The 13,701-nt window shown below is 36.4% G+C and overlaps 1 protein-coding gene across 1 annotated transcript; it reads right to left on the bottom strand.

Moving 5' to 3' along the window:
- Positions 1-2,319: 2,319 nt before the first annotated feature.
- On the bottom strand, positions 2,320-12,918 carry LOC124556455 (60S ribosomal protein L7a). The gene is made up of 6 exons (XM_047130406.1): positions 12,777-12,918; positions 5,600-5,717; positions 3,325-3,474; positions 2,940-3,160; positions 2,654-2,776; positions 2,320-2,558 (listed from the first exon to the last, which is right to left on the bottom strand). Exons 1-6 carry the CDS (start codon positions 12,789-12,791, stop codon positions 2,376-2,378), a joined length of 810 nt encoding a protein of 269 aa, XP_046986362.1. The 5' UTR covers positions 12,792-12,918; the 3' UTR covers positions 2,320-2,375.
- Between the last annotated feature and the right edge of the window lie 783 nt (positions 12,919-13,701).

The following is a 13,701-nucleotide window of genomic DNA, read 5'->3' as shown; positions in this document are numbered from 1 at the left end:
AGAGCTTAAACATTCATTGCTGCACATGGAGGAAGACCATGTCCACCACCTTGTCTCACCGCCATCAATAGATTTCTTTTGATCATCATCTATGTTTGATGAACATGGCAAACAGCACAACATGGTCCTGATGGCTTATGGATCATCCAGGGTGGTTTCAGAGGAAACAGGTACCACCTATTTGTATGGAGGTATGTTGTTCACTCTGAAAACCAGTCCAACCCTTTTTGCCTTTGAAACAAAGTGAGTTTTAGAGCTTAAAATTATTCCATTGCACTACACTAGGGTTATTTGAAGTACACCTTTGGATACAGCACATATCAAGAATTCATTCTCCTTCCCACAAGAGTCTCCAGATTTGTTTCCGCACTACAGAAAATAGTTGTCCTACCCAAACATTTACACAAGCCAGGCAATCTTTTCCCAATCACCTCTTACTCTTCCATTATACTGCACGTTCTCATAATATGAAAGCTTTAGATTCTTTCAGCCATCCTCACACTTTTGTAGTGCTGTCCATTATATCTGAGTAGAACCTCCCACAAATGTGTCATCTAAATATGACCAACAGGTCTATGGATTGGAAAAAGAAATACAGCACTTTTTTAACATTCTCTCAACCATGTCTGAGCACAAGCTGAGTATGGGGAAGGATATCAACTCATTTTTCAGATGAACTATAAAACATTTGCTGTTATAGCACAATGGTGAAGCTTAGATGGGCAGGTCATAATGGGGTGGCACCAAAATAGGGAAACAAAATTTCTGACAACTAAAATGCAGTTGCTTTACAAGACACCCTGGGGAATCAGACTTGTCAGTTTAGTAGGTGGGGTTGTGGAGGTTAAAAATTCTAGACCTAACTACACATGGCTACAGCAAGCTGGTCCACATGGACATAGGCTGCTGCAGAGATGAGGCTCGCACAGAATAGACTAGTGTGGAGAGCTACATCAAACCAGTCTTCAGTTTGAAAATAAAAATGATTGTAGGTAAATGATTCCACAAAGAGCACATTTTGCAATACAATATACGTGTAGATCCAGACAATCTAAATTTTTGCAGAACTGAATTGTCCAAGTCTAAATCAGAATTACAAGAAAATATACTGCTAACAACTCATAAAAAACCAATTTCAGACTTTGAATCAGCATATATAGTTATGGACAGTTGTGGTATTTGTGCAACAAAACTTAATCCCAGTGCATTAAACATTTCATCAGAACTGGAAATGCAAAATGTGACAGATCAAGATTACTATATTGCCTAACAAGGTTAATGACCTGAAAGTAAAGAGTATGAAGTTTGTCATTCATCATCACATTTACAGGCAGAATTATCCATTTTCTGCAATTTCACTGATCTTTCACTTTCAGTACAGAAGCCTAATATTGGCAGGGGGCAGGCAGCAGCATAAGTTGGGATTTGGACACAACATGGGCATAATATTCCATATCCCCTAATGTATCAGCAAGTACTTAATTTCCTTACTTAGAAAGGAACTTTTGTTCCAAAAGCTACGAAGTTTCTCACTTTTGAAAAGTGAATCACCAGTACTGGATTTAGCTTAACTAATTTAAGTGCTGTGCAACTGTTCTGTCAAATTTCATAGTGCTATCAAGCACATTTTCATTTTCCTATTTATACTAAAATGCAAACAAAATTTAGTGCCCAGAAACCAAAAAACACCATTTTCCTCATCAATGTCAGTTCAGCATTAATGTGAACTGCACAGAAACTGGCAAACTCACTGCAGGTAACTACAACCTATGAATTCAAATATCCTCACTGCATATTTGATTAACGCTTAAGAATTTCAAGGACTGATGTAACTGCTCACTTTTTCAAGGCACTGGAAAAAACATTGCAACAAAGGAAGAAAAACATGGATATCACACTGTGGACTGACAACTGGTGCCTGAGTAAGCTGCAACAGCCTCTATGAACTTTTACAACTCAAGCTCAAACATTTTTCTAGTTTGCACATGCTAATGGAATATTATAAAGTTAACGGAATCAGAGTAAACCATTCTTTAAATAACTTTCCACTCTGAACACACATGATAAGCTTTTATCACCAGGTTACATACCAGCAAAAAGTACTCAATATACTACTGTAAGAGCCTCATATTAGAATATATTTAAAATATTTTGTCAGGAACATTCTCAGGCATTAATAGCTTCAGTTGTAACCAGATTATACCAGGCCATCAAAATGCTAGCCAAAAGTATTTTATGATAAAATTTCTGTGTTACACACTTGACAATTCGCATAAGTTATTTTCATTATGGTATTAAATAATGGAACATTTCACAATCTTAATTTTTTTCAAAAGTTTATTTTTCTTTTTATTTTATAATGAATGTCAAAAAAATTAGCCCTGCTTTTGAGCCAATTCTCTGGCCTTTGCCTTCTCTATTTTGGCAATCCTGGCAGCAGATTTTGATCCCAAAAGACCACCACCCCAATGCCTTCTGAATTCTTCATAGCGCTCATTGAAGTTCGTTTTTACAGACTCTACAATCTTCGTCAATGCTGCCCTATCAGATGACTCCACCTGTAAAATTATGCAGTGACAGTTTTGGGTATTAGCAGAAAATTTTGATTTGAAAATTCAGTAATTTGTTATACTGTAATAAAGGTAATTAGTACCTGAGTGATGGCAACACACGTGCACGTTTTCTTATGTACTAAACGTCCAAGACGGGCCTTTCCTTTAACTATACAATATGGGACCCCCATCTTTCGGCACAAAGATGGCAGGAAAAGTACCATCTGTAACAACGGAATTACTCAGAAGATACGGAATTGTTAAATATAAAAACAAAATTAGTGTATACTATTCAGCGTATATTGTCATCAATTTAATCAGGTGAAGAAATTCAAAACATCATTAAATTAATATTGTACTATTCTTTGCATATATCTAAATTTATACCTCAATTGGATCCACATCGTGTGCAATTACAACCAGCTGGGCTTTCTTCTGCTCAATCAGTTTTGTTACTGTCTGCGCTCCTTGCTTTACTGAAAGAATCTTCCTCTCGTGTGTCTCTTCTTTCTTCGAAACCTTAGCCTGAGCCTGTGTAAACAATCTCTGCTTCTTTGCCTGGCGAGTTTCTGGGCGATACTTATCAAGCAACTTGAAGAGAGCAGTAGCTATAAAAAGAAGAGACTTTTTGAATCTCCTAAAAATCATTTAAAATCTTAGTTCTATCATTTGTTGTATCAGAATTAAAAAGCTCATTAAAAGTCAGCATCATACTCAGTTGTTGTTTTCATCATTTCACAAAGAGTGTAAGTGAATAGGAGTTTAACATTACCAGTTTGCCTGTCCAGAGTTTGAGTAAACTGATTTATTGGTGGTGGCACTTTCAGTCGTTTTTGCAGTACTGATTTCTGTCTTTGAATCCTGATATATTTTGGCCATTTCACAAAACGGCTAAGGTCACGAGGTGGCTGAATGTCCTGACCTGCAAAAATATTTGTAGGTTAAAAAGGCAAGCACTGCACATATCAGTTACAAAGTAGAGAGAGAGAGAGAGAGAGAGAGAGAGATTATATATATATTTGAATGCCCCAACTGTAAGGAACAGCAGAATGGGAATGTAGCTATCCCATAGATACAAAAACTCCGACATGCACCCTACTAACAAAAACAATGCCAATTCAATTCCAGCATGTTCATAAATTCAACATAATGTACAGCTCCTGACTACTGCACATATCCCTCACCAGAAAATTTACGTTTTACAATAAAAATGGAAAATGCTTTATGAATTGGAAGATTTTGGTATCCACATTAGAAGATCTTTTCAATGACAAGCCCTCAAAGAAAATTACAATATCCAGGAAGTATGCCAGCAACAACCAAGTCTGAAGTGAATGACAGAGCCCTTAACCATTTTGAATTTCAAACAAAACAAAATACCCAAAATACCAGAAAGCGCATGAAACAATTCACTATTGGAAAAAAAGATGCATGGAATCTACAATCACATTAAGATCCCCAAAGCCAAATCAGCGTAATAAAATCCAGCCCAAACAGCTCGATCCAACTGTGCTCAAGTCTGCATGCAATAAATCATAACTCTCGTGTGCCCACAAACAGTTTTACTCTACTGCTGAGCTTCCATTTATCTACCTAAAGAACTGCCAGCAGGAAAGTACACCTGCAAAGCATACATTATACTCAGGACACTAATTCATAATGAAGTTAGGTTTAAGCTTATTTGATCTTTGTTTGCCACTTCTCTATAAAAAGCACGAAGAATAGGCTAAACCGTCAAGACTGGCTCTAACCCTTCCACTGCTGTGGGTGTATATAAATATCTGCTATCCCACTTTCCAGGTGCTGAATATGTGTACACATGTGCCACTTAATGCTATGAACATCTGCATGCATCCTGAGGCACTAACCTATCACTGCAATTCATGATCTGCAAAGACAGTAATGGTCATGTCACACACGACTGTGTCCAACATCAAACTCAATAATTCAAGAATGAAGTAAGTATCACTCTGCTCTTAATTTTAAATAATATTTCAATATCTTATCTACATTTAATTCACTGCAATGTATGAGCTAAATCAACCATACACAAAGTTTACACAATATGTTTTCACCTCTGCAAAATCTTGAAAATTGCATTCAATGTTCTAGTTAAATTGATGCAGCACTATGATAGATACCAAAAAGTAATTAAGCCCCTTATCAAACAAGATATTGGACTGTAAGATATGCAAAAAATTTAATAGTTTTTCGAAAAAACCAATCCGTAACATTGGCCAAAATGCCATCTCTCAGCAGACACCAGCATTTGGCAAGCATAACCACCACAATGAAAGGTGCCCTCAGCATGGAATGCAGACACTGTCCATAGCAGCAGAATGTTAAACAGTGGCAATTTTCCCACAAGTTTATCACAAAAATTTGTTACATGATGTATAATCATACAATTTTTGTTTGTTAATAACTCTTAACAAAACAAGAAACCTGGAAGAAAACCAATTCAACTTGTGAGAAGCTGACAGGTACATTACAATTCCTTGTAGCATGATATTAAAGAACTGCAAGCAGCTGCCTTCTTATCCTGATCACTGCATTCATTATTCAAGTTTCCCCAAACATGTAACTTTTTTTGGAAAACACTAAATAATGAACTCTAGAACAAATATTTTAGAATTCAGTGGGTATGCAATGACAGATTTGAGCATCTTGTATTTACACAAATTTCATGTCTACAGGTAATTATTTTTTGTGAAAATGTGTGCTGACATTTGCACAATCAAGTCACTAGGTGGACAAGCCTTCACAATGGATCAAGTAAACACTACAAAAGTAATTCCCTTTGTAGTTGACTTGCCCAATCAAATATTTCCCATTTTCCCCTCAATGGGCCTAGTTAAAATATTTTTTCCTGCAACAATCTCCACAGAAGTTTACAAACAAATTCACTATTAAACCAGTGTTACATGCACATAATTTATCAGAGGCTCAGTATAAAAATTTAATTTTGCAAAATGTGGCACATCAGACACCTGAAATTACACAACGTAAGAAAGTATCAACTTATATTTCCTCTTAGAATTGCTTACCAATCCCAAAATTTCTTGTCCTTTTATCAAATAAAGGATTTTCAACCTTCTTTGGTTCTACTTTCTTAACTGCCAGTGGTGCAGCTGCCACCTTCTTCCCCACAGTCTTCTTCTTGGGCTGCAAGTAATTAAACCATTATTCTCAAAATATTGTACACAATATTAAGCTGTTACAAATAATTGCTTCACAGTAAGAAACTGATGTCAGGAGCCATACAACATCACTTGGAAACCAACTAATCCTATGAAGTTATGGTTCCTACAATTAAAGAACTAAAACAGACCACATTTACTGCCAATGATTTGAAATGTGGCAACTGCAATTATCTTGATACAAAGGAAGAGGGGGATGTAAACTATCTTAACTACTTAGTTCATGTGACAGTTAAGACCTTCATGCTGCACTATTTGAAGCTGGGCTACAGATTGAACTGGGCTTAACAACTGTAACGAACTAAATGAAAGCTGCTGCCAAAAACTGACACGTCAGACTTCATTATACCAAGATTAACAAAGACTGAAAATCCACGTCAATACCTTTTTTCCCATAAAAGACTGTCCAAACTATATCACACTGCCTTCTACATAAAATGAAACATTCCGACTGGTCCTGTGAACGGTCTGCCAAAAATGCAGGTTTTATAACTTTATTTCAGTTTGTAAAATTAGCCTATGCACTTTACTGTTGCACTTTTACTGCCAATTACATGTCTGGATGCAGTTTCATATCAAATCCATTTAAACTCACACTCATTTTACCATCTCACATGATAGTCACAAAATTAGTCACTGATATATTCTTGTTCAATGAGGGATTTTACTGGAGTGTTAGTTTCAACAATCAAGTACAATTTCAAAAATTGTAACATTCCATTCTTAACTCATCTGATGGAATTCCTTGAGACATGAGTCACCTATCCTCTTACCGAGTAGCAAGTGCATGGCAGAGGAAACTTACCATTATCACATGTTAGTTTTGCTTCCCATTCAAATAGCATAGTGAGTAGAATGAACACAAACACCTCTGCACATTCTCTACTGAACCCCCATAGGAACAGTATATCAGGGGTTGTGGTATATTCAATATTTTCTTTAAACTCTGTACATAGGATTTAACAGGCTAGTTGGATCTACAAGTGCCTTCCAATTGTTCAGCATTTCTGTGAATTCAGCGAGAAAAATATTCAACATCGCCTGTTCACCCTATTTGGTATTGGTCCCATACATATTAGCACTATTTTAAGACTGAACACACTATTTGTGAACCCTTCTATACTGTAATACCAAGGATGTCTTCAGTCTTACCTGTACACACCTATTTTATAATGTGCAGTTTCACATAGGAACAGCTCACACATGTTCTCATACACACACTGTCTCATTCAAGCATCCATTGCTTTGCTCAGCAATTTGTGCCGCTTTTATTGTGATGAAAGCCTAAAGAAAAATGACAGCTGGGTAAAACAGTATCTGAACAACAGGTACACAAAAGGTTTCAGATCACAGCAAGATTTTAGATTTTCTGCTTGGAAAACTGCAGCAGGCATAACCCACATCACTTCTTGCAGAGGGGTTACCTTCAGTCTTGATATTGAATTTAGCATATGTTAAAAATCAGGAGTAAGTAAAAAACACATACTTTGTTTTCTCCAAAAAATTCCTGCCCAGAGATTCAGGCTTCTGAAAATGACACTGAACATTTTGAAGATGCAAAATTTCAGAAAATATTTTAAAATGCTGTATCTCTAACAGTTCTAGATATTTTGTTGGGTTTTTTATGGGAAGGATAATTGCATTATGATTACAAAGAACTCCTCCATTTGGACTTATCTGTCAAAGTTCTTTTACTATAGCATTCCAAACATTTTTATTATTTATGGAATACTTTTCCAGAAGTGCCAATCCATAAAATTTTGATTTTTTGTTGATTAGTATCATATAGTAGGAGAGCTTCCACTTTTAATTTGGACAGGTTTTATTTTTTAAAATTTTTTTTTTAACTTTCAAGGGTAATTTAGGTCTTAATTGAAGATTTTTCTTACTAACTTCTTTGTTAGAATGCTTATTTCTAATGTGTTATCTCTTTTTGCTTTCTTTGTTGCAGTTATCTCTTTTCGCTTTGTTGTTGTTCGTCAGCTGCTTTGCCATGGCTGTTCATTGCAGGTTTCTGTATTGTAGTTGACCAGTGCTAAATTGTTTACTGAAGAGGCTTCTAAGAAATCAGACCATCCACATAGTTCTGTGTTTTGCAAAAAGGACTGGGGCCAATGGAGAGTTAAGTGCGCTGACTAGTTGCATATCCATGAAAGAGTGGTATATAAGAAACAAAAAAATAGTCTTTGTTCAGGTTGCGAATAAGTGTTCTCATTTGAAGACTGCTTCAAAGTTAAGATATTTCCAGTGACAACTGTTATAAACATTTTGACAGAACAATGATAGTATCCAAACAAGTTTAAGCCTCCTATGGTGCAGATGATGCAGGTTTTACTTCAATAGAGGAAGAATTAAATACCTTGAATCAGTCAGCTACAGAGGTAGTTGTTAGTCCTGTTAAGAAACCATGGTCAGTGAAGTAAGCTCTATGCATCAAGAAAGTGCAGAGAAATTACTAAAGCTATGGATGAACACACTACAGCAAAACTGACCGCACTCTTCAAAGTAGAAATGCCATCTTCAGAAGAAAATGAACCAAAGCACTCTTGCAAGGAATTTTTTACAAATACCAATCCAGTTTTTTAATACTGCACATCCTACAGATGTGAAATGTGAAAGTGTAGTTTCAATTAAAAGTATTTAAGGCAGTTATAGAAATATTATGCAATAATACTTGCACTAGATTCTATTCAGGTATATACATGCATTAATACCTGTATATACTTTTATTCACAACTTTCAATTTTTAAAAGGTCTTTGTGTCTGTATCATGGTACTTTTTCGCATATTCTCAGCAACAAAGAACTCATTTCATTCTTTGTACACATTTATATATATCACCAGTTTCAGAAGAGTTGATCAAGCTTAACATGACAAAATTTGGACAGAATTGATACAATACTAACTGCAATAAAAATGTTATAATACTGTAAACAGTTGTTACAGATGTTTCCACTACACATGTCAAATAATAGTAATAAAACACAAAGTAAATTTTAAGAAAGGTCTGAGACCCAGTGATAAACATTTTGATAGAGGAAATATATGTAAAAAGTGTGCAGTTGCTTAATCTCCAACAGCACAAGCAAGGACGCTCATTTCTGCACGTCCACACTATCATGACATTACACACCACAATAGTCTTACATCACGGGTCAAAGCCGACAGGTGGAATCTGACACTTCCGTCGACCCACAGCATTTGCTAAAGTACAGATTTTCTTACTGCATGAGCCATATAGTGCTAAACAAGAGGTTTAGCTGAATCACAGGAAATCACTTCCACAAGCATGAGAATTTCTTAAATAAAAACTCCTTACACCATATAAAAGAATGGCCGCCATGGGGGGGGGTGGGGGATGTACCTCTGCATGCGCCATTAAAAGGAGTTAAACATTGTGGTAGTTTTAGATAGAAAGTGTTTTGAAATATTGTTACTTAAGATACCAGTAGGTCGGGCCTGAACACACACAAATGCAGCTACTAATTGCACTATAGTCACTAACCAAATGCTTTGTGTACTCCAATTTATTTGCTTTGTGGATTGCTTGTTTTCTTATTTTGAAACGAGTGAAGAGATAATAATCGTGGTGCATAAAGGGATTCGAATGCATCTCTCACCGCAAAAGGAATCAGCTTTCCCTCTGACCATTATGTGAGTTCTGCATACATGGAAGCACAGAATGCAGCCCTTTGAGAGGGAGGCAGGGCTTATTCCCCACACCACTCCTCTCCCCCTGGACAGCCTAAGTTGTTATTTGTTTATGGTCACAGCTGACTGCCACAATAAACAGTCCACATAATGCTTGAAAACAAGAAAGTTACCTCTGTGTTCAATTTAATTCTGTCAAGTGAGTAATCCCCGACATACCTTGAACCAATTTTGCATCCACTTTTCCCCACTTACAACAATGAAGCAGTCACCACAGCAGCATGTCACCATTTTAACACTCCAAACCAAAATATTAATGGACTGTTTAGGGAGAATTTCAGTAACAGTCCACACTAATCATCTAGTGAGCACTTAAGCAGGATATGCTAATAATGACTTTTCATGCATCAACTGCACAAATCAAACTGAATTAGGCAGTGAAACATACTTTTTCATCAAAACACGGCTCCATTAAGTTTTCTTAATTTTCCAGTTTTAGTTATAGTCAAGTGTATAATGTACCACCAGCCAGGTTGCAATATAAGATTCATTTGAGCAGTCGCCAGACAGCGACAGACAACAGCCTGTACTGTGCCTGTACAGCTACGATGACATAGGCAACCCGTGCTTGGTGTTTGCTCTGCTCACACACTTTTCATCACATTTGTGTGTGGAATTTCGTGCATGGTGGGGCATCACGCGCCATGTGCAGTCCTGCGGCATGTCATTGAGGACCTAAGGAGTTGTACCTGGAGAAATTGTTTTATCTATTCTACCCAGATAAGGAATGCAAATAAGGAAGCAGTTCTTGGCATATTATTCATTTCAAAACTAGACTCCACAGCTCAAAGTACCATAATATTCTGCTATATGGTGACTGACTTTTTTTTTAAAATTCGTACTCTGCAATATTGTTATGTAGCATTTCCAATCAGGTTTACATCTACACAGCACTGCAAAAGCTAGTAAGATGGAATACAAATGTATTGCAAAAAGTCTTGTATAGCTTACACAACAATAAAGGACAATAAATGTCATGACTATTTCAAAATGCATAAAAAATGAACAAGGTTTTCTGTGAGGCAAATAAATTACAACTGGCAGTTATTTTCTACTCTAGGAATAAATAAAAAAGCCATGCGAGGAGTTAAAATGATAAAACACGGTATGTGCCCATCTACAAAATAGCATAGAATGGCATTCTATAAATTTATTTCTTAAATTAAGAAAACTTCTGGCCTAGAGCAAATACTAAAGTGCCTTGTGATCGAAAAACACTTTCACTTTCACAGAAGTCAGATTTGTAAATTTCTGCTACATCTGTCAATATATTTGAAACAAAATATTTAGTTCAAAACTACTGACCAAATTTGCCTACTTAGTCAGCTTCAAGTCAATGTTTACATATGTTCATAAGTATATAGCATTAAGAGATCTTACAGTGTCAAAACAAACTGGACATCAGAGACTATTCCAACGACGTCAGAATTTCATAAACCACACTTAAAATGCTTCATTCTGCTCTAACTGCAAATTTCTATGTCCAGATGCGCCATTCAGCTATTCTATGTAGGCTTCGTGATACAAATTTTCTTGGAGGTCCCGTAGTGTACTCTCATGTTTGGTTCTTTGTGGTATGTCATTCTTCCCAGAAAATGAAAATTTGCACTTGAAATAGAACAAAGTTTAAAGTAGCCAATAGAGCGGAATGAAACACTGTTTCAAATAGACTAACTGCTTCAGCAGAAAAAATTAATAAAAGCAAATTGCTCTACAAAACTGAAATAGCTTCATTGAGACATTAATGGTTCATTGCTAATAATGTGGAAATATTAAATCAGAAAACTAATTTTCGCCTTTCATGTTTATGAAAATTTATATTAATTCACTTGGTGGCTCCCAGCCACAGAAATTTGTTTTGCTTTCATTTGACGTGGGAGCTGTATACGAAGAGATCAGCAGTATCACGAAACATACGGGTCACGTGGAGAAGGCCCCCACTATACCTCCGCTTGCTCTGCACATGCGTGGATCTGGCAGTTTGGGTGCACCGGAATAATTTTTCTGGGTAGCATCTAGCTACTTGCTGCTACTGCTCATACGGCAAACAGCCACACTCAAGTAGCCAGAAGCTGGAGAAGACACTGCTCATACACTAAGCTCTCTGCATGTATACAAGCCTGCTGGCAATTGCTCAAACAAACCTACAGACCAGTCTCATCACATTGTTTCAAAAGGTGTGCCTACACTCTCAACCAAATTGTCAAAAATTTATTATCTACTTCCTTTGGCACTTCAAATACCTGGAGGTGGGGCAAGGAGCATATATCATAGGCTACTTGAAATTCTTAGAAACACAACAGAAAAGTGCTAATTTAGCCTGGTGGTGCAGTAGAATTTGCATGTACTCAAAAATGAAATTGTCTACTCTAGACCAAAACAAGGAACAGGTGATTCTCAACTTCCTTTACCTCATTAATAGTTCAACTCTCAACCTGTCAACAGAAACACTGACAGTTATGTATAAAAAAAATTCTGAAAATCTATTTTCTATATTTTTCTGACGCCATTACAAGCTAGAGCCAATGAAATTTACACATCCAATAACAATTCCCCAAAACATATACAAAAATTCCTAAATGAAGGCAAACTACACAACACATGGTCAGATAAATCTCAACCTGAACATCTGACCATATGCTGTAGTCGCATCGTAACACACTAGCTACAAGGCTATCCTGAATTCTTTTATCCTCTTTCCTAATTAAGTAATTATTAAGTCCAACCACGTGAAAACATCTACAATAAAGAGCGAATTGAGACTAAACCTGCTCCCAAATACGGATTTATTGTACAACGGTAGATATGGTTCACCAGAATCTAGTCTGTTTTTATGAACTCTGCAGTCTTATCATACAAAACTTAACAGCTTCTACTTTATGCAAACTGCACATAACTATAGTATCAACAGACGAATAAATTTCATCAATTTGCAAACTGGCTGGCCATTCTAAATATCAGCCTTTACATTGATGCCTTTTAGTAATTAAGAACTGTTTAGAACATTACGTTACTTATTTCTATAGTAAATGAACTGACTTCACTTTAATGAATGCTGTTTTGAGTCTGTTACGAATATACAACTTAGAACAGTTGAATAATTATATTCATTTTAGTAGAACAATTCTAATTAAAAGTAGACAGAACGGAAGCAATTTCATAACCGCAATCCGTAATTACAATCTCTCACTTCGCAAAGTTCAATACTGACTGCATTGCAATAATCAACAAGAAGTAGCTAGAAATGTAAAATAAACGTAAACAACAGAAAATAACGTCCCAGATGATAAATCGAGGTACACAGTTTTCATACCTTTTTCTGGACCATTTTCTTGCCAACAGAATTAACGATGCGGTTGGATTACTTCCACACGTGGCAACACAACCCGGTCAGACGAACTAATCTCCTCTCCGCCTAAACTCCAAAGACTTCATGCGACCACCGGTATACGGCACGCAAAACAAAGATACCTTAGCAAAGACGTAACACTCTCGGAAAACTAGTTACATCTTTCCGTATACATAATATCTTTGATAGGTTTCTACAACAAAAATAACACAAGAGTCTTAATTCCACCAAAATGTTCCATCAGAGCATATTTTAATGACCATTTTTAAATAACTTGAAATTACTATGCAAATATAGACGATTCCTCGCATCTCAGTCTCACAACACATTTATACGTCTTAAGGCCAATTCACACCGGCCGTCAAATCGCGTCATTTCGAAACATCCCACAACTAGTACTGTGAAAGTAACGAAAAAAATGTATCCCTACCTTTGCGTTACTAAAAGTAACAGTACTCGCTACAAATGTATCGTTACTCGTAACTTTCATTACCGACGATATTGCAAAACTCCAATGGAATCCAGTCGCATTAATACTGCTGGTTACATCTTAGTACTCGGATGAATTTTTTATACTGGAATCCGTTTGGATTGGATTTAATAGTAAAATAAAAACGAGAAATAGTAAATTTTAAATTATTTAATGTGGAAATCTAATGTGGAAGTCTAATTTTTACAGATTTAATATACTGAATGTGTATTTTAAATAACTGATAAACTAAAAAAAAAACTAAACTACTCCCGAACAGGCCATGAAGGCCCAAAGGTACCGACTGGCCGCCGTGCCATTTTCAGCCCACAGACGTCGCTGGATACGGATAAGGAGCCGCATGTGTCAGCTTCCGAGACCGGAGCCGCTACTTCTCAATCAAGTAGCTCCTCAGCTTGC

This window comes from Schistocerca americana, chromosome X (assembly GCF_021461395.2).
Source record: "Schistocerca americana isolate TAMUIC-IGC-003095 chromosome X, iqSchAmer2.1, whole genome shotgun sequence".
In the NCBI taxonomy this organism is placed as follows: domain Eukaryota; kingdom Metazoa; phylum Arthropoda; class Insecta; order Orthoptera; family Acrididae; genus Schistocerca; species Schistocerca americana.
Note: the sequence above shows the minus strand (reverse complement) of the source record. Positions and strands in the feature narration are given on the sequence as shown.

Bases quoted from the DNA above. Each gene is read 5' to 3' on its own strand.
- LOC124556455 (XM_047130406.1), bottom strand. The intron at 3,475-5,599 runs GTAAGCAATTCT...ATATTTTTGCAG, and splicing joins GACAAGAAATTTTGGGATTG to GTCAGGACATTCAGCCACCT. The intron at 3,161-3,324 runs GTAATGTTAAAC...TTCTTTTTATAG, and splicing joins AACTCTGGACAGGCAAACTG to CTACTGCTCTCTTCAAGTTG.